At 36.1% G+C, this 25,751-nt stretch overlaps 9 protein-coding genes across 9 annotated transcripts; 4 read left to right on the top strand and 5 right to left on the bottom strand.

The window, feature by feature from the left end:
* Positions 1-1,523: 1,523 nt before the first annotated feature.
* Positions 1,524-3,377, bottom strand: PHYBLDRAFT_78842 (hypothetical protein). Its single transcript, XM_018443393.1, has 6 exons — positions 3,157-3,377; positions 2,828-2,940; positions 2,672-2,730; positions 2,330-2,471; positions 1,978-2,145; positions 1,524-1,744 (listed from the first exon to the last, which is right to left on the bottom strand). The coding sequence occupies exons 1-6, from the start codon at positions 3,323-3,325 to the stop codon at positions 1,598-1,600; spliced, it is 798 nt and encodes a 265-aa protein (XP_018292498.1). The 5' UTR covers positions 3,326-3,377; the 3' UTR covers positions 1,524-1,597.
* A 440-nt stretch (positions 3,378-3,817) lies between these two features.
* On the top strand, positions 3,818-5,898 carry PHYBLDRAFT_67616 (hypothetical protein; the record flags this gene model as incomplete). The annotated part of the gene is made up of 7 exons (XM_018441820.1): positions 3,818-3,881; positions 4,132-4,285; positions 4,817-4,862; positions 4,970-4,991; positions 5,098-5,156; positions 5,206-5,340; positions 5,848-5,898. The coding sequence occupies 7 exons, from the start codon at positions 3,818-3,820 to the stop codon at positions 5,896-5,898; spliced, it is 531 nt and encodes a 176-aa protein (XP_018292499.1).
* Positions 5,899-8,560: 2,662 nt separating this feature from the next.
* PHYBLDRAFT_167869 (hypothetical protein) lies at positions 8,561-9,840 on the bottom strand (the record flags this gene model as incomplete). The annotated part of the gene is made up of 2 exons (XM_018435735.1): positions 8,561-9,040; positions 9,232-9,840. 2 exons carry the CDS (start codon positions 9,838-9,840, stop codon positions 8,561-8,563), a joined length of 1,089 nt encoding a protein of 362 aa, XP_018292500.1.
* A 1,290-nt stretch (positions 9,841-11,130) lies between these two features.
* On the top strand, positions 11,131-12,850 carry PHYBLDRAFT_124582 (hypothetical protein; the record flags this gene model as incomplete). Its single annotated transcript, XM_018428998.1, has 7 exons — positions 11,131-11,238; positions 11,314-11,328; positions 11,476-11,520; positions 11,630-11,774; positions 11,843-11,993; positions 12,077-12,353; positions 12,494-12,850. Coding segments are annotated over exons 1-7 (1,059 nt in total), but the record flags the coding sequence as incomplete, so codon positions are not given.
* A 631-nt stretch (positions 12,851-13,481) lies between these two features.
* PHYBLDRAFT_167871 (hypothetical protein) lies at positions 13,482-14,930 on the bottom strand (the record flags this gene model as incomplete). Its single annotated transcript, XM_018435736.1, has 3 exons — positions 13,482-13,757; positions 13,839-14,434; positions 14,516-14,930. The coding sequence occupies 3 exons, from the start codon at positions 14,928-14,930 to the stop codon at positions 13,482-13,484; spliced, it is 1,287 nt and encodes a 428-aa protein (XP_018292502.1).
* A 293-nt stretch (positions 14,931-15,223) lies between these two features.
* Positions 15,224-16,779, bottom strand: PHYBLDRAFT_67612 (hypothetical protein; the record flags this gene model as incomplete). Its single annotated transcript, XM_018441819.1, has 5 exons — positions 15,224-15,395; positions 15,722-15,814; positions 15,875-15,922; positions 16,393-16,502; positions 16,624-16,779. 5 exons carry the CDS (start codon positions 16,777-16,779, stop codon positions 15,224-15,226), a joined length of 579 nt encoding a protein of 192 aa, XP_018292503.1.
* Positions 16,780-17,399: 620 nt separating this feature from the next.
* Positions 17,400-21,441, top strand: PHYBLDRAFT_167873 (hypothetical protein; the record flags this gene model as incomplete). Its single annotated transcript, XM_018435737.1, has 12 exons — positions 17,400-17,420; positions 17,535-17,536; positions 17,925-18,614; positions 18,674-18,717; positions 18,865-18,909; positions 18,966-19,068; positions 19,124-19,260; positions 19,324-19,509; positions 19,590-19,694; positions 19,780-19,923; positions 19,979-20,014; positions 20,606-21,441. 12 exons carry the CDS (start codon positions 17,400-17,402, stop codon positions 21,439-21,441), a joined length of 2,349 nt encoding a protein of 782 aa, XP_018292504.1.
* Positions 21,442-21,781: 340 nt separating this feature from the next.
* Positions 21,782-22,677, bottom strand: PHYBLDRAFT_167874 (hypothetical protein; the record flags this gene model as incomplete). The annotated part of the gene is made up of 2 exons (XM_018435738.1): positions 21,782-22,294; positions 22,591-22,677. 2 exons carry the CDS (start codon positions 22,675-22,677, stop codon positions 21,782-21,784), a joined length of 600 nt encoding a protein of 199 aa, XP_018292505.1.
* A 1,806-nt stretch (positions 22,678-24,483) lies between these two features.
* PHYBLDRAFT_111836 (C2H2-type zinc finger transcription factor) lies at positions 24,484-25,119 on the top strand (the record flags this gene model as incomplete). The annotated part of the gene is made up of 1 exon (XM_018428242.1): positions 24,484-25,119. A coding segment is annotated over one exon (636 nt), but the record flags the coding sequence as incomplete, so codon positions are not given.
* Between the last annotated feature and the right edge of the window lie 632 nt (positions 25,120-25,751).

Here is a 25,751-nt window from a genome sequence, read left to right on the forward strand (position 1 = left end):
AGAGCGGAAAGAAGACAGGTGTATTGATGTATAAGTGATTTTCAACCAAAGCGGCGGTACAGAAGCGGTTGATCAAACGAGGAGAAACAGAAAGGTAAAGGTAGACAGGTAAGAGGCATACAGACAGGCACACAGGCGCACAGGCACACAGGCACACAGGCACACAGGCACACAGGCACACAGGTACACAGGTACACAGGCACACAGATCCAAAGACAGACAGACAGGCAGGCAGATAGACAGACAGGTAAGCAGGCAGAAACACGCTCACACACTCACACACAAATATATACAAGCAGTCAGGAACACACAGGCACAGACCCAGAGACAGGAACAGGCACAGGCAAGCAGAGGTAGATAGGTAGATAGAGAGAGAATACAGACGAGGAGGACAAGACTGAGGATGAGGGGATAGAGGAGATGGAAATATACTGTAATTTAGTTTTAGAAAGACCAAAAAAAAAAAGAAAAAGAGATAAAAAAAGGGGGGGGGGGGGGGAAAGATCAAGAGAGTAAAGTAAGAGAGTAATGCACAGAAGCAAACAGACAGGCAAAGAAGCAAGTAAGATGAGCAAGTAGCTAACTAAATAAATAAGCACACGATTGAGTGAGTGAGTGAGTGAGTGAGTGAGTGAGTGAGTGAGTGAGTGAGTGAGTGAGAACTGCCCAAGCCAACTTTCATTAAAATGAACCTCCTGAACAATGATAAAGGGAAACTTACCGTTCAACCAAAATACTCTACACAGTACAAAGAAGTACATGAACAACAAGAAGATCCACAGCCTCTTTTCTTTCCCTATTTGCACCTCTGTATCTCTCTATATCTTTCTTTCTTTCTTTCTTTCTTTAGAATAGACTATAAGATGCCTTTTATTTTTATCACATTAATTATTTATTTATTAGATATTATATTAACCAGAGCGTGGCTAGCACTTGAGATTCCCATTCTAAATAAAGTAAATGAACCGACTGGTCAGCTAATTTAAGGTTAATTATACAGAACCCTGCCTTGTGGGTGACACACAGTTAAAATAAAGTAAAATAATTATAACCATAACCATAACCATAATTTATAACCGTAAATTGTAACTGGAATTGTAATCATAATTGTAATTGTAATTGTAATTGTAATTGTAATTGTAATTGTAATTGTAATTGTAATTGTAATTCCAATTATAATAAATCGATATTCTAATCATAAAATACGGATACATCTCGATACAGCTCAACAATTCAATTCAACTCATCTACCAGCTACCTACATACAATGTAACTCTGTGCTTCTCTTTCTCTCTTTCTTTATTTTACACCCATTTTAACTTTGACAGATTTACTGCAGGAGGTCCTATTGTTTTAAACAATGAGGCTCTAGTTTTAACTTTTTGTTTGTCAGGGTTATGTTTTGTCTTGTTTTATATATATTAACTTCTTGTCTTGGGCCTCAAGCCAAGTTTTCCTTTATCTAACGTGCCATTGTCATTAGGAAACATAAAAAATAAATTGAGATAAAGAAATAAAAAGATAAAGAGAGAGTTTTTTTTTTATTAACGAAAGAATGATTTTTATTTTATACACATGCTTATATATATATATGTCTTTAAACAGCAACAAAGTCCTTCATGCCCTGGAGCCATCTGATGTACTCCTGCTGTTCCTTGTGCTCGACATAGTCGGGCAAGAAGCTAGCAAGAGCAGCGTTTACGCCACGTTCTTCCAAGTAACGCTCAAAGAGGTTTTGGAGACCCTATTTTATATACGTATATAAATTTAGTTTATAAGCATGGTTTATTTACATTAATCCCATCCCCCCCTCCCATTTCTCCCTCTTGTCTTTTCTTCTCCTTCCTCTTCTTCCTCTTCTTCTTCCTTTTCCTTCCTTTCTCTTCTTTCCTATCTTTTTCCTCCTTCTCCTCTTTCTCTTTCTCCTTGTTCTCCTTGTTATTGTTCTAATCATTTACTAATCTGTGTATCATTTACCTCATCCAATTCAGCAAACTGAGGACCAATGTAAAGACCGCGTCTCTGCCAGTCAGACTCAGATGACTGATCGCTGGCAAGCTTGGCGTCCTTGTAGTACATAACACTTTCAATGGAGATCTCACCATCCTGAGCCACAGTGTCAATTGTAATGGCACCCTTACCATTCTAAATAAACACAAACACATGTAAAATTCAATAAAACAAATACATAAATACTACTACTACTACTACTACTACTACTACTACTACTACTACTACTACTACTATCACTATCACTATCACTATCACTATCACTATCACTATCACTATTATTTCTATTTATATTTCCAATCACAAAATATTTACAAACCTTTTCAATGGTTACAGATGCACGGACAGGGAAGGAAGGTGCAGGCTCTTCAACCTCTTCAGCACCCTCAAGTTCCTCAGAAATAAAGTCTTCGGGATCTTCGGTGCTGTTGATATCAGAAATGGAGAAAAGAACACGGATCCTTTTGATTGATAATAATGATAATAATAAAAAAAAGGGCGAATTTTGTTAATAAACATTGATAGAGAAAAAAATTACCCAATATTCCAAAAATGAAAAAAAAATGCTGCAATATCGAAATACGATTCCTTTTTTTTTTTTTACGTTTTCAAATTTTTGAAGTTTGTTGGCTTAGCAATCCAGATTTACTATTCTACTTACTTTTCATTGCCAAAGGTGCGAGTAAGGGACACTTCGTCCTGTCCAGGCTTATCCTCAATCTAACCACAGAGATATTAGCATTATTAATATTGTTGCTATTTAGGATTTCATTTTCTCTATATAGATAAATAAATAATTAATAGATAAGAGTTGTACCTCGAACAAGTGGGTGTCCAAGAATTCTTTGATGAACTCAGGCTGGGAAGCTTCCTCATTTGACTTTTCGTACTGGAGCTCCTCATCCAACTTGTGGGCGAGATCGGAATCAACTAAGGTAGGTGTAGGTAAATAAAAAAAGAAAATATTATTATTATTAAACATTACAAAGTGAAATGAAATAAAAAAAAACCAGTTGATTTAATATTAACATAATCACATGTACACAAATGTGCATTTGTATACATGTAAGAGTGTTTTAATCAAAGTGCTTATTACAGAAACAACAGCAAAGAAGAAACAATAGCAACAATAAATCAATAACTCACCGGCACCACTGTTGAGACGTGTCAGACCAGCGCTGAAGGCACGAATGGGTGTAAAACCAATAGCGGGTGTGACGCGACGGCTGGTGGCAGACAACACAGGAGTCACAACAGACTTAAAGGCAGGACGGGACAAGGCACGGAGAGAAGCACGAAGGATGTTGGAGGCCATTGTAGTTGATGTGAAAATAATATATATATATATATGTATGTATGTATATATGTATAATTAAAGACAGGTGTAAATTGACAACTAAAATTGAGTTGTATTTTATTCTTAAAAAAATATATATATAATATAATATATATTTATTTATTTAAAAAAAAATCAACAGTAGGTACCCCCCCCGTAACATTAGCGATAGACAGATGGAAAAGTTCCGATTAAGTATTTTTTGATTGATTTGATTGGCTAATGACGTACAAATTTTGGTTCAAAAAAATCGTCCTTTGTTTTTTGACGAATGATTTTTTGAACAAATAAATAATGGGGGTACTCAGCCAGATTGATCGATTAAATTCTTGTGTGAATCTTAGCCAATGATATCAATTTGTAATTGAAGACACCAAAAGATAAAAGTACAAAATTCGCACAAAATTCATAGATTTTTATAGCATTCATAGAATAAGCTTTTGCACATTCTGATTTCTTTTTTGAACCTTTATGCACCTAGACTCTCGAAGAAGCCAAGTGCTCTTTCCTTTGACTCAAGATCTGGTAATATATTGTCAGCCTTGTGTATGTTTTTTTTATTGGCTTTAAGGGTTTGCTCAAGCTCCTTCACGGCAGCTATCTGCTCCAGCTTTACATTAACTTCCTCTTTAATAACTTCTAAGCAGTAATCTTGCGGGGACGACGCTTCTATCTAACCGGACTAGTTAATTGTGACTACCTGTCTGGGCCGGTACCTTCCTCTAATCCTTCAGGGCAAAATGATGCGTCCCGGAAAAACGCAATATATTCATTGTATCCATTAGCTTATTACTTTGTCACCACATTTTGTGTTAATCTATCTCACACGATATTGAATATTTTGCGAGTTGTGGCAAAACTAGGAAAAATGGTTAGAGTTTGTGTTATCGACTTTGCAGGCCTCACAGATGATCCTGTCGACTTGATAAAATTCTTAAAGTAATAAAGAAAAATGTAAACTAGTTTATTCTTCATAACCTGGACCACTTTCAATAGCAACCTGAATCGGCAAAAATTATTACTTTCTTTTTAACAAATAAAATAACACACCTGTATACGGTTTAGAAAGAAAAAATTGAATTGAAAGTTGTGAAAATGAATGAGTCTATCTTTCGTCATATTCACTAAACTTAATCCAGTTCGACAGTTTTGATCTGTAACTAAAAGTAAAGTCAAAAGAGAGAAAAAAAAACCCTTTGAAAGAGGGAACACCAAGTTCCAGGATAAGTAGCGCGTTTAACCATATCCACCTTAAGAATCTTCAAGGAATTGGTCACTACTCAAATTCAAAACTTTGATGTTTGTTCAAATAAAGAAATTGAGCAATCATGATTTCTATATTGTACAAAACTAAGCTTAGTTTTTGTGTAATCTAGAAATTTTAAAGAATGCTAATGTAAACTATGTTGAGCTAGACCTATTATTAAGATAATTACCAGGTTATATTTCTGATGTATCAATATGCCATAGAGGCGACAGAAACGTAGTAAAGCATAAATACAGATGGTCTATTATGGTAAAGAGGTATTACTTGAGGAGGTTATAGCGAAGTAGTTGGAATAATACATTTTACTGTTTAATGAAAGAAACTGATAAATATCTGTAAATTATCTTTATTACTAGTCTTTTTATCGTCTTGCTCACCGTAAGATATAATACTTGATAAACATAACATAAATGGTATGTTCATTGTTATGGATAACATTGAATTAATCATTTGGTTTTCGTGGTAGATGTTATTAACAAATGAGGCTATAAACCTCTTTATGCCTCCATATCCTCTGTTTTCAAACCTGATAGAAAAATGGTGGTAAAAAATTAAGAGCAGTAAGATATATATAAAAGAAAACACCCTCTAGAAATCAACTCAAAACACAAAGCTACGCATCGTTAAAGCCTGTCAATTAGTTACTATTGAAGACTATTTTGGGCGGATCAGACACACTGGAACATACTGGGACAGGTATATAAATAAAGGATTATATCTCAAATGGGTACAAAATAATAAAGTGTCTTTCACGCGATCATTAATTCTGTCCAGAATTTTTTTCTTGAAAATATTTGATCCATAAAGGCAAAAGCGTTCAACTTAATTTTTGTACTTGTTCAAAACAGAGAAAAAAGAAAGCATCCAGCTTGGAATCGAAACTACTCAATTTTTTTTTTGAAATCGTTTGATGTTAGAGTAGAATACTGAATATATATATAAAATAAAAAAGGAGAAAATTAAGTCAAGTCGCAGGAATTTTGTTTTAGCATAAATATTTATTCTGTACAGTTAATTAATAGTGTACTGTACTGTCGTGTAGTGTAGTGTAATGTATATAAATTGAAAATGCAAGCTCGATTTTAATATTCCTTGTAAACAATTGCAATCCACACACACATATATATATAATAAAAATGAATATGCTCTAGACCTTTTGTGTTTATATAGAATATTAAATAACTATACTAGAATGACAATTGATATTAATAAATACTAGTATTTATTGGTTTAGTATTTCCGTAGTATTGGTATTAAGGATGGTATTGATGTAGGCGAGGAGTAGATGAAATAGACAAAAGAGGAGAGAGAAACAGGTATCATGTAGTGGGTCAAAAAAGGAGGAATCAGAGGGGATGATAAAATGAAATGAAATAAAAGGGGAACAAGAGAGAGAGAGAGAGGTAGGATGTGAGGAGTCCTTTAGGAAAGATAAGAAATAATAGCCGTGATAGCTATAAGTATAAATATAATAATCGTTACTGATACTAAAGGCTACAAGTTATTCCTCTATTGCCAAAAAGTCAACTTGATTTTTGTCTATAGCTGTTGTTAATTTTATCAATAAATTAATAAGAAATATATATGTAAGCCTTAAACAATAATTACAACAGCAATTACAATAGAAATTACAGAAGTTACAGAAATTACAGATGTTACCGTAATTACAGCAACAATTACAACAATCGCATCAATTACAGTAGTTACAGCAATTACAAGCTAAATATAGTGAATTTATATTTGTTATATGGAAGCCATAAATAAACAATTACTTGTATTAAATTATAGTGTATAATTATAATAAGTTCTAGCTTTTTTTTTTGAAAGAAATGCAAAAAAAAAATGTGGTGTGCACAGACTACTTGAATAATGCATACAACAGGTGTTATTTGCACAATTCTGGTTAATGGCGATATCTGTCTCACCATTACATAAATACATCAATGCTACGGAATATGTTTTTATTAGCGATATATAAAATCACCAAATAACACAATATGTATTATGTACTTGTCTAATACATGAAAGCAATAAATAGACTTTTTGAATCCAGATTACAGATCTATTTTCTTGTATTTAAATAAAATGCAATCTGAAGATTTCAATCGAAGTCACGGAATTCAAAATCCTAAAATATCAATAAATACATAGTAGATATACATATACATGTATGGATTTATGTATTCATTAGCAGAGTGGCTGGAGGGGTGTACTCATAATGTCCACATTTGTAAGGTAGTAGTGTTCTACCTTTTGTTTGTGATATGGCGCAATACACGCAACGTGCCATTAATATTTATACCAAAGTAAGAAATATGTCTAATTTAGTAGAGACATTTCTGTGTATTTGTTTGTTCGTTTGTCTGTACTTGTGTTAACTTGACCAACAGAATATTCCGAGAATCTCAAGAATATATATAAAGAAAATAACGGACACACAGAGAAAGAAGAAGAAAACCTTGTTAGGGCTCTTGCATATATTTGTATAGAATACTATGACTGCAACTGATGCTGGTATCCAACTACAATGATTTTTAGTGCAACTACTAATGCTACTTAAATACTGAAACACTACAACTCCAACTATAATTACAGCTGCTACTGGTATTTTCTCCGATGGCACGTTGGATCTGTGGGCATGTTTTATCACCATGAAAGGTGTTGAGAACAGTATTAAATACATACACATAAAGGGCGCAGTAATCTATTACGCCCAAGTTCTAACAATCAGAAGCTTTTGATTAAATGTATCTTCATTATATTTCATCTCTTTAAATCTAGTAGATACTTTATACTTCCCCTTATCTTCCTCACCTCTCCCTCTCTCTCCCCTTTATATATACATTTAAGTGTTTTTTCTATCTCTTACAATAATAAAGGATATATAGATATACTTTGAGTTAAATATATTTTTCATATCTCCTGTCAATTGCTTATTTCTTTTTAATATATTGCTGTTGGTGTTGTTGTTCCTTATTACCATTGAGTGAGTGTATTTACTTTTATGGACAACCAATCTCCTCGCATTTGCTTAAACGTCTTTATTTCCAAATACAACTTTGGTATCTGGAAATAAACTCACCGATTCTTTAATATTTTCAATTTGATGAATAAAAGGGGAAATGAGAGCGAGAGAGAGAGAAAATGAATAGGCTTATATGTATATAATGCTTTACCATTAGAAAGAGTCTTATATCAGAGGTGCCGAGAATATAATAATTAAGATATACAATTGAAAATATTTTAATATATTCATAAATATATATATATACATAAGATTTTCTAATTCACAATAGTAAATCTATAGTTAACATTGACAGATATTGACAATGTCAAGTTATAACAGTAATTTATAAAAAAAAAAGAATTGGGACAATACAGAATCTAATTCTACTTGAAAAATTATAATTGAGCTGATTGATATATCAAGGGGTATTTTTAATATATTTGTTTGATTCCATTGAGAGGTAGTAATTACAGCATATCAAAATGTAAGAAGACTATATATATATATATATATTACTTATTGTGAAGTGTAGAGCAAACTTTGTTGGACAGTACACTCGGGACTATAAGTAGATACAATGTATGAAGGAATATGTACACACTTGCTCTTTTTTTCAATTTGACACCAACCACTTTTATTCCATGCAAAAGAGAATGAAGAAATTTGGAAGAAATTTTCTTCTTCAATATTGTCTGGTTTACCAATCGATATCTCGCAAATATGGATAGTGAGGACAAACATGACTCTTTTTTTTTCAGATTGATTTTCGATTATTATTATTATTATTTCTTTTTTTTTCTTTAAAAAAAAGAAAGTAATACCATAGCAACAGCAACAGAAACGTCCTAATTACCCTCTTCTTCTTTCTCTTTATATAATAATGCTAAGGACGAGGATAAGGATAAAACAATAGAAGAAGATCCAGAAGAAGGTGTCTTGTTTATTTGTTTGTAAACCTGTCAAGAAACTTCTCTATGTTGGAAAGAGTAGAATTTATGTTTGTGAGGGTTTTATCAATATTGGACATGGTTTTTTCCTGGTTTCTCGCATATTCCCTCATATCCTTGCGAAACTGCCGTTGGGCCTGTGGCGAATCCATTTCTGCTTCGCTAGAGTCTGTGTCCTCGACAGTAGTAACATCATTTTCATATTTGTTGTTTGCGTTGCTGTTATCATCATCGTCATCGTCATCGTCATCGATTTCAATAACTTGGGGGGCAGCATTTTGACCACTGGTTGTATTTTCGTTTCCTTTATCCAAGTTTCCGGTGGGATTTTGATTCCCTGACTCCGGTTGATTTCTATTATCTATGATTTCTTTTACGAATTCCACCTCACTGGCTGATTTTGCTTCTTTAGCTTTTTGCTTCTCAAGTCCTCTGGTCTTGTTTTTCTTGATTTCTTTTTCATGAATCTCTTTCTACATTGTGGGTCCAAAGAAGAAAGTAAACGTTTTAATTAAACGTGTCAAAAGAATAATCAGTCCAAAAGCTCGAATGGTACATATATTCCGATATGTATGTATATTGATATGTACATAGATGCGTAGGTAGGTATACGTGTATACATGTATGTATGTATATTTATGTGTGTATGAGAGCGTATATATACCCTTGCAATTGCTTCCAAGGCAGCTTTCTCTAGATCTGTTCCGTCTCTACGACTTTTAGAAAGCCTTTCAACAGCGCGCCGACAAGCGTCATAGCCTAGCGGCACGTCCTTAGGGGCTACGGAGTTGACAGCGTCAATAACTTGCCTCCATGCAGTCTGGCGTTTGCCTTTTGGCCAAAGAGGTGGAAATATCTCGGCGTAAGATTCCAAAAGAGCCAACTCTTTTCTGGGAGTCCAAGAACCGCGTACATGGGGAAGTTTGTTGTCCAAGACCCAATACCCACGTGGAGTTCTAGGCTTCTTTGGTGCGGGTGCCGAAGATCTGGGTGCTCTTTTGCGTTTAGCTTGTGTAGTTGATAAGGCAGTGAGTGGATCTGCAGGTCTATTTTGTGCCGGTCCCGTAGTAGCACGTGCGCTTGTAGGATTATTTACTATGGGTGGTAAAAAAGAAGGCAAAGGCACAGGCAAAGACGACGACGACGATGATGATGACGACGAAGCTTTTGGTGCTGACGATGAAGGTTTAGCTAAAGAAGGTGGAGTGTAGACCTTGAACCGTACGTTCTGGATGGGCCTTCCAATTGGATTACTTGATCTTGTAGTCGGCATAAGTATGTATCTAGAAAGTATGTATAAAGTGGATAAGGGAGAAATAAATGGGTCTTGGGCAAATTTAATTTTATAGGTGTACAAAAGAGCCTAGGACTTTTCTAAACCCAGAATAGAGTTTTTATATATATAGATATATAAGCAGATGTTTTTTTTTCATCTTTTTATTATTAATTTGAGTTGATTTGATTCGATATATTTCTATCTTCTTTATTTCATATGTACTTCTTTTCCGTATTTTATTAATGCTGTTTTAAGTACCAAAAAAAGTAACTCTTCTTCTCCTCTTTTCTTTTTGTCGCTGTTGTCGTTGTTACTCTTTAATACGTCAATATGTGACCCTTGAGTGTAACAAGAGTACCACACTTCTTTTATAAGCCATCTCCGTAAAAAAAAAAAGAGAGAGAAGAGAAGACTGATATATAGTAATATACACACAGAGATAAAGAATAATAAGAAGAAGTGTCCTGTTGTAAACTATATACGCTTTCTGTTTAAGCTAAAATATGTCATGCCTAGTAAGATCGAAAGCTTAGAAAGTGCTAATTTATGATGATAACGAAATGGGAGTGGGATCTTTGGTTCCTGTTGATCAGTGATTGAGTTTATATGTAATGCAACACCCGCAGTGCGCATTCATGCCATAAAAAAATAAATGTATTGTCCGCTTTTCAAAAAAGAAAAAAATAGTGCTGATTCTGGTGGTGATTTTGGAAAATGTCTATTATGTTTTCCAAAATCACCACCAGAATCAGCACTCTTTTTTTCTTTTTTCTTTTTCAACACTCGGTAAAAAAGTAAGCTTAGGCTAGATTTATTGCTTTGTGGTATTTTGAAAATTGGATTTTTTTTTATTCTATTTTATGCCATTGAAAGGTGCCAATATACGGCAATTTCCAGCTGATTTTCTTCCTCTTCTTCGTTAATATTAACAATCTTCAACTTGACTTATAAGATTACCTTTGCTATAGTTTTCAAATAGGTTATCAGTTTCTGATATTTCTTACAAAGTATCTAATTATATATCCAAAAACAAAAATCTCGGCTTTTTTTCTCCCTAGTAATTCGGCAAAGCTCTTCCCATTTACCATTTTAAAACTTCTTACTTTTCCTAAGCCACAACTTTTTCTTCTTTCTTTTTTTTTATCGGATTTTTGCGCGGCGATAATAAAATAATCGTTCTGGGTTTCATTTGCATGTTCTTTTTTTCTCTTTTTTTTCTTTTTGGATCAGCGCAAAATTAACTTTTGCATCAAGTTGTGACTCTATTTTCCAGAAGTAGTGGTACTTCTTGGTGATTACTGCAACCAGAAAATAAAATAAAAAATAATGTCAAGCGTAGATCACTACAGTGTTCTTGGTGTGTCAAAGGATGCATCAGCAATTGAAATCAAGCAGGTAAGAATCAAAACCCAGATCTGATCTCACAAAATCTCACAAGATCAATTAATAATAATGCTTAATATTTTTTAGGCCTATAGAAAATTGGTAATACGATCTAGATCATTACCATGCGATATAATATATAAATCTATGAAGAATCAAAGATGAATTTTGCTCTTGCTCGAACCGATATTATACAAAAAAACGAATAAAGGGAATCTAATTTTTAATTTAATTGTTTGGTATACATAGGCTATAAAATATCACCCAGACAAAAACCCTGAAGGTGCCGAAAAGGTGAGGGTTTTAATAATTGATTTGATTTGATTTGATATGATTTAAGTTGGTCATTGATCAATTGCTTGATTAATTCATCTGATTGATTAATACTTATTATTATTACTAGTTCAAAGAAGTTGTTCATGCCTATGAAACTCTTTCAGACGAAAAGAAACGTGCAGCATATGATCGTGGAGAGGATACTTCGATGGACGGTACCTTTAGATTTGATGAAAGCATGTTTGACATGCTTTTTGGTAACTCTTATAAACGTAAGTAATAGATATATATATATATCTATATTAGAAAAAAGTACAGTCTTCTCACAAGCATTTATTAGGTTCGTTTTATGATGAAGATGGTGAGGACGACAATGAAGGTCCTAGACACGGAACTCCTGTCAAGCTCAAGGTTACTTTGGAAGAACTTTATACTGGCTGTACACGCAAAATGGAGTTTAGCCAGCGTCAAGTTTGTAAAGCATGTCGTGGGTGAGTTTCATATGTATATATATATAATGTGATTAATATAAATAGATATAAAAAATACTGACTTTTTTTTATGGTGGGTATAGAGTGAAAAATTCAAAGATTCGTCGTAGTACGTGCCCAACGTGCAAAGGCACAGGTACAGGACAACCCCCACGAAATAAAAAGGCCAAAAATGCACCCAAGTCGAGACCACAAAAATGCAAAGAATGCCAAGGTGTTGGAAAGGTCAAGATGGTTGATACGTGCAAAGTGTGCAATGGAGAACGTTACAAAATGGAAGATACCACGGTCGAAGTGAAGGTACCAAAGGGTGCATCCCCTGGCTTTACTATCGAGCTACCAGAAAAAGGAAATGAAACTGTAAGTAAAACAAAAAATATATAACATTTAGTACAAGATATATATATTGTGTGTATTTCTGTAAACGCCTTTGGTTCCCTTTACTACCCTACCATATCATAATCTACCATTTTCTCATATGTCAATTGTTTATTTTGCAGGCTGGATCAGAAAAAAGGGGAAATTTGCTGGTTGTTATTTCTCAACAGAAACACAAAGTATTCAAACGACTCCACGATGACCTTGCAGCAACCGTACAGATAACTCTAACAGAGGCACTGACAGGATTCAACAGAGTGCTTTTGGTCCATCTGGATGGTCAACCGATCAAGGTCAGCCATCCCGGTGGAAATGTCATTAAACCCGGAATGCAAAAGATCATCAAGAAAATGGGCATGCCTGTCCAAGACAACCCACGAACAAAGGGTGATCTGTACATCAAGTTTGACGTTGTGTTCCCTGACAAGATCGACATACCAAAAGACAACAAGATCACATTAGAAGATTTGCTCCCAAAGACCACAGAAAACGCTTTATCAGACGAGGCTGATGATCTTCCTGAACATATACTTATAGATACCGAAGGTTTAGAAGTAAGCTTCTTTTCGGTTTTTGGCTTTGCATGAAAACGTATATCTAACACTATGTACTAACAAACCCCCTAAAAAAAAACTTGCTTTCCCAAATATTTTCTTTCTTTCTCTCCATTAGTTTGATCACAATGAGCATGAAGAAGATCATGAGAATGGCCATGAATGTGATAGTTGCTTTGATTCGGACGAGTACGGCGATAATTTAGAGGATGATTACTTTTCAGAGTCTTCGGTCGAATACCATGATATTGGAAGCATGGGTGGCGGTAGATTCCACAATAACGCTGGCGTAGGCTGCAACCAACAATAATCAATCATTAATCATCAATAACCATCATATTAATCACTAGCATTGTATAAAACAAACCAACAAAAAAGAAGACAATTTAGAAATCCATTGCTTTTTTCTTTCTGTTTAAAAAGCCTAAAATAAATTTAATGAAGCATAATAGACCCATCACTCTGTAAACATCTCTCTATATATATTTGTCTTTTGGGAGGTGTTTTATTCTTGTCAAGCATTTGATTCATTATCAATATATATATATATATAAGATCATTTTATTACAGAATGACAGTCTGAGAAAAAACAGGTATCTGTACTTTGCTTAGGTTCTGATCGCAAAGCAGTACCCATACTGTAGGGTGGCTCTGTATGTTCTGGTACCATCGGAGGGGGTTTTTTCTGTGGATGTGTGCAACTATGGCACATGGGCTGAGGTAGATTTATTCCGCGGATTTGATTGAGAAAACAAGTCAGGCTGACAACAATTGTCAAGAGAGTAAAAACAAGAGTGATGCTGATAGATAATTGAAGGTAAGAGCGAATAATCTGGATCAAAGCAAGTTATTTTTTTTAAAAAAAAAATGTTACTTTATCATCTTGTAGATAATTCTCTACCAAAAAAAATACCTTTAAAATTTCTTGGTTCAGGACAGAAACAAGCGATAATGATATAATTCGGTAAACAAAATAACCAAATGACAAAATGGTAGCAGTCGCAAAAGCAAGCGTGAGTTGAGAGCTTTCTTTTAGGACAGCATACCACCCCAGAAGGAGAATGAGTGCAGATGCAAGAACCACAGCCGGTACTTCCCAATACGGCACAGGATAACCTGTTATTGTTGCCGGTACTAGTTGAACTATATAAAAGAAGCAAAAGAATGCATCAAACTTGAGAAGGCTGACCAGAGCAGTCGCTGCCAAGATAGCCTTTTTGGTATTGTCATCGAATGAGTGAAGATAATGGCTAGTCCAGGTAGAAGCGCGGTAAAGACGAATCAAGCAGAGCAGAAAAACAATAGAACAAGCCAAGGTGACTCCAAATACAGCATATTCTAGAGACTGGAACTTGGTTTTGTAGAATTCGGTATCATTTCTGGTAAAAACTAGTGGGTAATTGGTTGTGCTAAATGTATTATTCCCCTCAAGAGAGTCATCACAGATCATAAAGTCTTTTAAGCTGCTGTGATACACCTTTATAATTGCAAATACGAGTATTAATGTTTCTATAAATCAATGAGTCGGTGAATCAGTGAATCAGTCAAGCAATTTATCAATTAATCAATATATATATAGAGGTGTCTTACGGAATATCATTGTCATACAGAGCTGAGGCATGTTGTGTTGTTTGAGGAGATCAATATATAATAATACTTGATATACTTGGGTAATGATTGCAAGACCATGATGTGTCACATTGGCCAGCGAGAGTCCCATGTTGGTAATAGACAAGACGCAGTGTGAAGAAAATGAAACATGATAGTATATCAAGGCTGCTTCTAGTGCCGAAACCACCAAAGCTTCCAAAATGATATTCCATAAAAGAATATAATGCATTCTTGGCAATGTATTTGATAGATTGTGCTGCTCAGCTATACTGATCGATTCTGGAGTTCTTGAAGAGGAAGAATACGAAGAGGAAGACATCGACGCAGGACTTCTGTGTAATGAATTGGATGATTCATTATTCTCTGGTTTCCCTTTATCGAGAAAGTGAACCATAGCAGTAAAGATTGTTATTTTATTTTGTGAAGATAAAATAAAATAGATTGAAACAGAAAATCTTGAGAATGACAAAGCTCAAAATATATATTAGGCAGAGTATTTATAATCTCCAAGAGCTATTTCCAATAAGCATTTTATTATGTACAAAAAGGAGAGCATATACAAAGTATTCAATTGCATCCTAAAAATGGTACTCAAGAAAACGTTTAATTGAATATACAAGTTTTATAATAAATTCTGCTTTGAATCAGGATTAATTTTTGTTTTATTTTAAGGAAACGTAGAAGAGACTATTGATTAAAAGGTTCATAGTTATTATTATTTGTTACAACTAAAAGACTATAGATGGGATGTACAAGAAGTAGTTCCAAGTATTTCTTGGCCAAGAATTGAAGGTCTAGAAAGTAAATGAGGTAATTAAAATACAAAGATCTTTGACTGAGTTTAGGAGGTCCTAATAGACTATGGTTAATGATGTAAATTATTAGAGATATATTAAACTATATTCAACTAACCTTTTTAAACCGTTTTGACGATCTGTGCTTGTTGAAAGACAAACTACCAAAATCCTGGGTTTATTTCGGGATTTATTGATACCAGTTTAGAACGGTTAACTCAACCAGATGTTACTTTCAAAGACCACCACCATAGATAAGATAAGTCCTATTTTGATGATTTATTTAAAAAAGAATGAATTGAATTGAATTGAATTGAACGCTACTTTTATATTGTCTATATACTTCTTGTATGTTGGAGTAATAACTTAAAATCAAATCATCTTTACTAACCTCTCTTTTTTTTTTACAACGCAACTGAAACATTGTCTTTTACCAAGAAATAATTTAGCGGATCTTTCTTGGGATTCAATTCGAAAGGATGATCTTCATATAGAATTCATACTTTAATAATCTAATATTTACGCTCCTCGATATCACTCTTACTGGTTGGCTATCTCGAAAGATTCTAATTGCCAATCAAATTCCTGGTATCTTTTTTTTTTTAAAAAAAATATGATAATATAAAAAAGAAGAATCTAGAAAAAGAAAAGAAAAGAAAATCATAGTGAGGTAAAGACCCTTAGAATTCTTATTTTCATCAATTCACCAAATTGACTATATTCATTCACTCGTATAGCCATATTATTGAAAGTATCCATGGGTCAAACAGTGCATTTCCCTCCCTCTCTTATCTTCCTTCTTTGATAAGCACCGATCATATCTCAGATAAGAAAAAATTAGAATAAAGGAAGAACTAATGGCCGTTTGATCAAAACATGTATATTGAAGACAAAAAAATTAAGTTCTCAGAAAAAAAAAAAGAAAATCTATTTTCTTATGTGCCTTATACATATATATATATATACATAAGTCGAGGCTGTCAAGTATACCAGAATAAACCATTATGACGCTTGATGTTAGTGATAGTCGATAGTTAATATTTAATAGAGGTATGGTTTTACTTCTTTGGTGATGAAACATACTTGCGGAATAACGCAAATCTTCCGAATGGTCGGACGTATCCACAAACACTAGATTCGCTATTTAAATAATTGTCGACTGATACAAGAGGCTAATACACATCTTATAAAATATTAAAGTAGTTTAGCCAAGACAATTCAGAGCAAAAAGTGTCTCGCTAGCTTTTTTTTCAAAGAAAAAAAAAGAAAATATTGCTTTGGCAAGCTTCTCACTTTGACCAGAGAAAATACAAGATTATACTTAATTTGGTGTATAAAGTTAATTTTGCATTTGTTGCTGTGGTTGACGCATAAAATGTGCGGCTCTTTAAATAAATAGTCATTTTTACAAAAGTAGACAAGAAAGAGAAACACTGTAATGTCCAACATATTCAACACGCTTGATGGTATTCACAGCAGTTGCGGTTAACCGCGTCGGCAAAAAAGTTAATAGATAAAGTCGTCTTATTATTCAAGATGGTAGCTCAGCTGGCTAGGAAGTCATTTGAATATTTTAATGACTAATGTGGACTTGGGAATGTGATCGTATTGATTGTTTAGGCAACCATTCTTGCAGAAATAAATAAAAAGAATAAACTTGAGAAAGATGTTCTTTATTTCGAGATTATTTTCTCCTCTTTTTTCCGTTGGAATTTATATTATTACTGTGTGGTTCAACTGGCTGAACAGAACAGCATACACTAAGCAGATACAAGTTTTGCTATTAGTTAATTAAGCAGCACAAAAGCACATTAGCTTGATCAGGCTTGCCTTGGCGATAACAGTATTTGCTATGCAAGAGCAGCCATATAAATAGATATATTTGTAAAAGAATAACAATAATACTTCTTAAATTTATGATCATTTGTTTTTACCGGGCCATCATACAAATAAGAATTCTATACAGTTGACATTGACAGTCTAAAAGCTCCAAAAAAAAGGGTAAAATTATTGAACAACTTTGGTTGGCTAGGCTTTCTTTTATTACCACTTGACTTGAGAAGAAGATAATGCTTTTGATAAAAGATATGGTACTATGAGTACATATTATCTAGTATGTATTCGAAGTAATTCTGCCCTCTCCTTCTTTGAGCTTTTATTCTGCCCACACCAACTATTTGAATATTTATTTCTATTCATATTAGTTGTAAGCAGATGAAGCTTTATATGATTGTACCATTTCCATACTATCATTATTTTTACAGCTTCCTAGGAGTTTCTTTAGAAAGCAATAAAGAGGATCATGTTCTACTTGAAATATCCTTTGTCATGCTCAAAAAACTCTAAAGTAGTACCAAAAATCTACCTCTTCAATTCTTTACGAATGATAAAAAATTCATATAGAACGCCAAAAAGAGGAATTGAGTCTTAAAAAAATAAGACAGGGAAATTTTCTTTAAGCCAATAATATTGTATATGAGCTTGCAACTACCACATTTGTAACCAAAAAGCAGAAAAAAGAGAAAGTCTCTGGTGGTTAGATTATTACGCACGCTTATTCGTATCTTTTTTTTTATTTTCTTCTTCTTTTAAAGATTCCGCGCAATGTCGGAAGCTAATGATATACACCAGCCTCATCTAACTGAAACTCAAGCTACACAATCACCCACCACAAGCCAGCAATCGCCCGAATCCCAGGAGCAAGATGATTCTAGCCCGGTCGCACCAAGTGCACCGCCTATTCAACAAGAGCCACCAGCACAATTGCAGACATTAAAAGAAGCATTTCCAAGTGTTGAGGTTGATGTAATTGAAGCTATTCTAGAGAGCCAAGGAGGTCAACTCGAAGCAGCCTTCGAAGCTTTGCTTGCTATATCAGACCCGAACTACAGACCCGAACCTACAAACAATATTCCACCGCAACCAGCACCAGCACCACACCCAGCACCACACCCACCTGTTCAGCAGACACAACCATCGGAATACTATCAGCCTCAAAGAGAAATACCTGCTCAGCATGAAAACCTACAGTCTAATAATAATACTAATGAGAGAATACCACCACCAAAGCCTCCTCGCCCACAGCAACAACGACCAAACAATTTTACTCAACAGAGCTCAGGACTACAAAACCAACCCTATGGTTATTGGGCTGGGACACAGGACCCATCAATTCAGACCAGAAGCCAGATATCCGTTGAAGAACAGTTGCGGATGGACGAAGAGTTTGCTAGACAACTTGCAATGGAAGATGCAAACGAGTCTGATTATCAATACCAGCGCAAGTATATATAACATATACACAATCTGTACGTGTCTTATTTATTCAATACGATAAACTTAGGCCAACACCAGAGACAAGGATACCAAAGACAGCGACAGCAGAGAGTAGATGATGATAGTGATGATGATGACCCTTTATTCAATTTTCAAGGTAACGTTATAAAGTAAGAAAGAATAGAAATATCTGGTGAATTGTATTCAATCCGGAATTATTAAAATACCTTATTTTATTGAACTGTTTTGTATAAAAAGAGGAATTTCCTGTGATTAAGGAAAAGGTTATTGAGGTTGGCAACGGTAAGTGGTACAGATACATTTAACTGGTTGAATTATTATTGACATGTGCTGTGTAGCTGCCAAAAAAAAGGTTATAGATCTCTTCAATCAATTCAAAGCTAGTCGAAACAACATGTCCTCTTCCGGATCTTCGATACCGACTACAAATGTACACTACAGGTAATTTTTTTTTTGAAATAATGGTAGTATTGTGGGTAATAATGAATCAATTTAGAGGTCTACCGAGTGATGATGGAGATGATCTGCTTGCAGGAGACATGTCTGCATTACATCTGTCTGACAATGATGTATACGCCCAAACACGTGGTGTAGTAAGACCTAGGACAACGCCTGAGAATCAAACATACATAGGTAAATGAAATAAAATAATATATATATATATATATATATAATTTGTAACAAATTGAAATATAGAAGAAGACCAAGAAGATCAAGAGGATCAAGGTGAACTGCGGAGCAATATTATACATGTCAATCGTCCTTTTGTCCCACCCGTCAAGACGCAAAAATACAATGACGCTTGGTCTACAGAAGAGCAGCTCCGTTCGGATGAAGCCTTGGCAAGGAGGCTAGCCAATGAAGACATGATAGAGAGGGGATGTAAGTAGGACAAATCCGGTGGGACAATAGATGCGTAACCTGTTTGGTATTGATTACATATTTTTATTTATTTATTTTAGCCCTTGGTACAAATACTTCTGTTACTGGTATCAGGGCACCTAGCCCTTCTCAAAGTACTACCCCTACAAAGGCTTCAGAAGATCCTGTATCAAATCCAGAAAAAGGTAAACCGGATTTTTGATTGTTTTTTGTTTTGTTTTTTACTTTACTTTATATACACCCATCTGAACTTTACTGTTTAAACAACAGAAATTCCCGAGAGTAGCCCGATAAAAGAACAGGACAACAAATCAGAGAATAAAGCCAAGGAAGAAGAAGATGTTCCGTACGTTATTGGAGACGATGATTCTGATGATGATCTTGTTGATGAAGATGAAGATACTGCTGTGAAAGGTAAGAGTAAATAATTGATTAATTGAGTTCGATCTAATCGGTGCGTTCTGTGTAGAGCATCCTCGCAACAAATATGAGCAAAAGCCCCATAGTAAAACAGAATAAATGAGATGATTATATTACCAAAACTTGCTTCAAATATATACATATACAAACATATATCATTTAATACTTTTAAACGAAAAGGACTATCGGACCCAAAATCATACTGTTATATATAGTTTGACGTGTCCAAGGAGAGAAGAAGATTGGGTAGGTTTGATTGCTGTTGTAATTGAATGACCGTTCTTGCCATTGGACATCCTCTACTGTGCTGTTTAGATTCCGCAATCGCTAATCAGAGCTATCCGATAGCCTGTTGTCACCGAAGTTCTCTTCTTCTTCCTCTTCTTCTTTTAAAAAAAATTATACCCGACAGGACAGAAATTATAGAGAAAAAAAACGCTGCAAATCAATCCACTTATATTATAGTTTTGCTGCCATAGTAGCCCTAATTCCTTCTGCTTCCTCTCCCTCCATCCCTCTCTTCCTTATCCTCGTTCTCTACATTCTTCGTATTATTCTTTTTTTCTTTTATTACTACTGCTTCTGTTGTTACCATCACTACCGCCACTACCACTATTACTACTATTACTATTACTACTACATATCTAGTCTTTTTATTTTATATTATATCTTAAAGAACATTTCTTGTTCAGTATTTCTATAATGAATACACACCCAGAAAATATAGTTGCAGTACCCTCTATTCATCAAGATAATCGAGTACAAATCTCGGAACAGGCCTGTGCTCACCTTCTAGACAATGCTCAGCAATGCCTATCCTCCCCAGGCCATCCAATGACAACCCTTTCTCCAAACCAGCCATTCACATTCTCACCAGCTCATCACGAAATCCCGCTCCATTTCAACATTGGTTCTCATCTCACCACACCAGAAGAAGGCCAGTCTTTAATTAATCACCCCCTTCTTCCAGCACGCGAACAACCTTCGGGTCCGTGTACGCCACAACCATCCTCCTCCTCTGGGGCTCCTGATATTTTACATCAGGAACAAATCCTATGTCAACAGCAGTCACAGTCCCCACACAATGACCTCAAGCAAGAGCAATTACAACACGCCTCAAGATCACCTAGTCAGCAAACACCTCAGCATTCCGGCAATATGCTAGAGCACCATTACGGCCAACAGCTGTCTCTTGCTCTGGCAACAGCCACACAACAAAACCAAACTGTCCAACTACAACACATGTATGCTGGTTCTCAGACGCTCGACACACACAGTCCAATGCCTGCCTTATCTCAAGACCTCATCAATCAACATTCCCAAGCAGAAATTGAACACATGGCCATGCTCGTCAAACAAAACTCAACGCCTCTAACTCAGGGAGCACACCTTCCAGTTACGCAGTCTGTGGAGTCACCACATCAACCTGCACTTGTTCCAATTCACACACCACCTGTCGCAATGCATTCTCACCCGAATCCCGGTAGAGAACCTCAGGAGTTGAATGTATGAAATTAATATAAATACTATATTACTAATAATATATTTATTATATTAATACTAAATAGTTTATTAACCCAATTTAATTATTTTACTTATATCTTATAGCAGTTAAATTCTAATAATATAAGTCATGACTCAACGCCACAACATACCCCAATTCTCGTAAGCCCTAGTCAACTCCAAGAAGAATCAGACTTGAACCGTGGATTGTTAGAAAACATGCACTCTAATTTAATGTTACAACATGATCCGATGTTAAACGTTGCACAACACCAGCAGCAGCAAAATCAAGACCATCAATTACATCAACTACAAATTAATCATCAGTCTCTTCAAGGGAATGATCATCTCAATCTTCAACAACAACAGCAATTACAATTACAAGCACACGAACAGCAGCAGCAGCAGCAGGCCCAACAGCAGCAGGCCCAACAGCAGCAGGCCCAACAGCAACAGGTCCAGCAACAACAGGCTCAACAACAACAGGCTCAACAACAGCAGGCTCAACAACAGCAGGCTCAACAACAACAGGCTCAACAACAGCAGGCTCAACAACAGCAGGCTCAACAACAGCAGGCTCAACAACAGCAGGCTCAACAACAGCAGGCTCAACAACAGCAGGCTCAACAACAGCAGGCTCAACAACAGCAGGCTCAACAACAGCAGGCTCAACAACAGCAGGCTCAACAACAGCAGGCTCAACAGCAGCAGGCTCAACAGCAGCAGGCTCAACAGCAACAACAACAATTGCAAATGCAAGCTCATGAACAGCATCAACAAGCCCAGCAACAGCAACAAGCGCAACAGAAAATGCAAATGCAAGCTCATGAACAACATCAACATCAACAATTGCAAATTCAAGCTCATGAGCAACAACAACAACAGCAGCAGCAGCAGCAATTGCAAATGCAGGCTCATGAACAACAACATCAACAACAATTACAAATGCAAGCTCATGAGCAACATCAGCAACAACAATTACAAATGCAAGCTCATGAACAGCAGCAGCAGCAATTACAAATACATGCGCATGAGCAACAGCAGCACCAGCAACAATTACAAATGCAAGCTCATGAACAACAGCAACAGCAACAGCAACAAATCCAAAGACAAGCTCACGAACAGCAACAGCAATTACAAATGCAAATCCATGCACACGAACAACAACAGCAACAGCAAGTTCAACAGCAGCAGCACCAGACCATTCAGATTAATATGCAACAACATCACCAAAAGATTATCCATGATATAATCAATGGACCAAATCCCATTGAAAACAGCCACCCAATTGTGCCTTCACAGCGTGCAATGGATCTTAGTAAGCAATCGCCTCTTCACAAAGTCAATCAACCGATACACACCGAACAACATTCATTTGAGGCTCAGCAGGAAGCTGTTGCTGCAGCTGCTCAACAAGTTATGGCACAACAGATGGCTATAATACAACAACAAGCGAGTTCACAGCAATCTTCACCTCTTAGTCAAGTAGAGTCGATAACACCTAATCAGACCACACCACAACCCACAAACACTACACCAAACAACAATCCTTTGGTTGATCAACTTATGTCCGGAGTAGATCCGATGAACATGACAATGGCGCAAGCGGCCCTAGCCTCTCATGACACTCCTCATGTAGTGATGTCTCAGTTGTCTACTATTGCTGCCTCTGCTGGCTTACTGCAGCAAAACAGCACTGGCCACTCGATCGCCACTACTAGCATTAGTGCGCTCGAGAATGCCATTTCTCAACAGCAGCATCAGCAACAGCAACAGATTAAGTTCATAAACGAGAATAATGAAACTAATCAGGCTACTAAGCGAACCGAACGTGAAGGATCTCAAGGGAGTATTGGGCGTAAAAAGGTGCGTAGACACACTGTTTCTAGTACTCTCCCGCCACATCTGAATATCCGGACCCAAGGCCTGTCGATTCAGAACAATTTTCCTCATTCGGCCGTTGTGAGTCATGAATCAGATAATACGTACCGTGCTACTAGTACTTCGTCTACTCCATCTGCTCGCGAACCTTGTACTATACCGCCGTCCATGTTTGCTGACGATCAAAAGGTTATGATGATCCGACGTTTGGCCAAAGAGCATCCAAAACATGCTCTCGGCCATATTTCTCTCCCACCACCGCCCACACCTGCTGAACTCGGTCTCAAAGTTCAACCCAAAAAAGAATCAGCCACAGAGTTGAGTAATAACAATAACAACAATAGTAACACCAGCAGCAACAACAGCAACAGCAATAAAAGCGAAAGCTTGTCAGTAAAGGAGTTTGACAGCATGAGTCGAGAGGAGTTGATTGCTCGGTTGATTGAACTTGAGCGAGAAAAGAAACGGACAGACTCGATCAACGGCAACAGTCCGGATGTCGAGCCATTGGGAGATAATCCCGATACGCGTTCCGGAACGGCCGCTACCGCTGCCGCCGCCGCCGTTGTCACCCCCGCTACTTCCATAATCCAAGTCACTACTGTCTCAACCCAACAAGACTCAAAGTCAGAGACCACTATGGAAGATGAAGACGATGAGCCCGGTACGCCTCTTGATAGCCAAAACAGGGATGAAGACAAATCCGAGGACGCAGACGAATTAGATGAAGATGAAGATGAAGATACTGAGGTTGATATGTTGGAAGAAACCGAGCCGGAAAAGCTTGAATTTCAGTGTCTGTGGAGAGATTGTGGAGAGACGTTTGAAGAGCTTCAAAAACTGATAACCCACATCAATGACAATCATGTCGGCAGCGGCAAGGTAAATATATATGTATATTTACTTTTAAAGTGATAAAATCAAATATGAAGCATACATATTTACCAATATGATATTATAAAAAAAATAGCCCACTTACTGCTGCGAATGGGAGAAGTGTATACGAAACCAAAAACCTTTTACAAAACGCCACAAGATGTACAACCACTTGAGGACTCACACAGGAGAACGTCCGTTTGTGTGTTCCAAACAAGGTATGTTAATATTAGTATGGCTATGGACCTTTAAGATATATTGACTCATAATTTTCCTATCGTATCGTACCTAGGATGTGAAAAGCGCTTTTCTCGACCAGATTCCCTGACGACGCACATCAAAACACACTCCAATGTCAGACCATACCTCTGCTCGTACAATGGTTGCAGTAAAGCTTATTACCATTCCAGATCCCTCAAGAAGCACGAAAAGACTCATGAGGTCGCTGGAATGCAGCAGCAGATGACACCAGCTTACCAAAACGCCTACAATATATCTACGGGACCGGTGCCCGTAGATTATATGAATAGCCATATGGCAATGCATCAGCAGAGCCAAGTACAACATCAAATACAACATCAGCATCATAACCAGCATCAACATCATCATCAACAACAGCAGGTTCCTTCTGTTCTTCCCCACCAGCATTCACTTTCACTCCCTCTTCCACCGCATGGCCAATCTCCACTTGGACTTCCTCATCATCCTTATCCACTCCAATCGCCACACGCCGGTCTATCTTCTCCTCATCCCCACCCATTTGTTCAGCACTATATTCCACCCACTCATATGAAGAACTATCCCACCAACAGTATGCCACAGTACTCACCATCGGGTATGGTTGAATCCCCTGCAGGCACTCCTCAAGGTGTAATTCCTCATGGCTACGATCCTACTCACCAGAACGGCTATCAATTCAGGAACGCATAAAAAGAGCCCGAGTTGAATTCTTCTATATTTTGCTTTTGTTTTGCTTTTGCTTTGTACATGTATATTTATCAGATCTCTTTGTGTTTGTGCTCGTGCTTGTGTTTGTGTTCCTTGAGTACAAGCATGCAGACATAGATGCAAAGAGGTAGGCACAGAGATATACGTACAAACAAAATAGGAGAATAGAGGATATCTTTTTTTTTATTATTTTTATTATTATTATCATTATCTAATGTATACATATACACTCCCTTACTTAACCCATTACCACTCGTAGCCACATACACTCGATCACGCACGCACACACACACACACACTCTCTCTCTTCCACATACACCTTCATCATCCTCTTTTGTTTCTTTCTTCTTTATTTTCTTTTTCTTTACACAGCACATTTTTGAATACACCAATAGACTTTCTTTCCCAGGTGGAAATATATTCTACTGTATTTTCTTTATTTATATATGTATAAAATAAATAATAAATAAAAATAAATAATTGGCTGAATGCCATGTATTATTAGAGAAATATTTTAAAGAGAGTATTAAATGAACTAGTAATTAAATTAAAATTGCCCGATTTCTATACATCCTAGAAGCAAGTCTTTCTTTACACTACTTTTTATATATATA

Source organism: Phycomyces blakesleeanus, assembly GCF_001638985.1.
Source record: "Phycomyces blakesleeanus NRRL 1555(-) unplaced genomic scaffold PHYBLscaffold_9, whole genome shotgun sequence".
Classification (NCBI taxonomy): domain Eukaryota; kingdom Fungi; phylum Mucoromycota; class Mucoromycetes; order Mucorales; family Phycomycetaceae; genus Phycomyces; species Phycomyces blakesleeanus.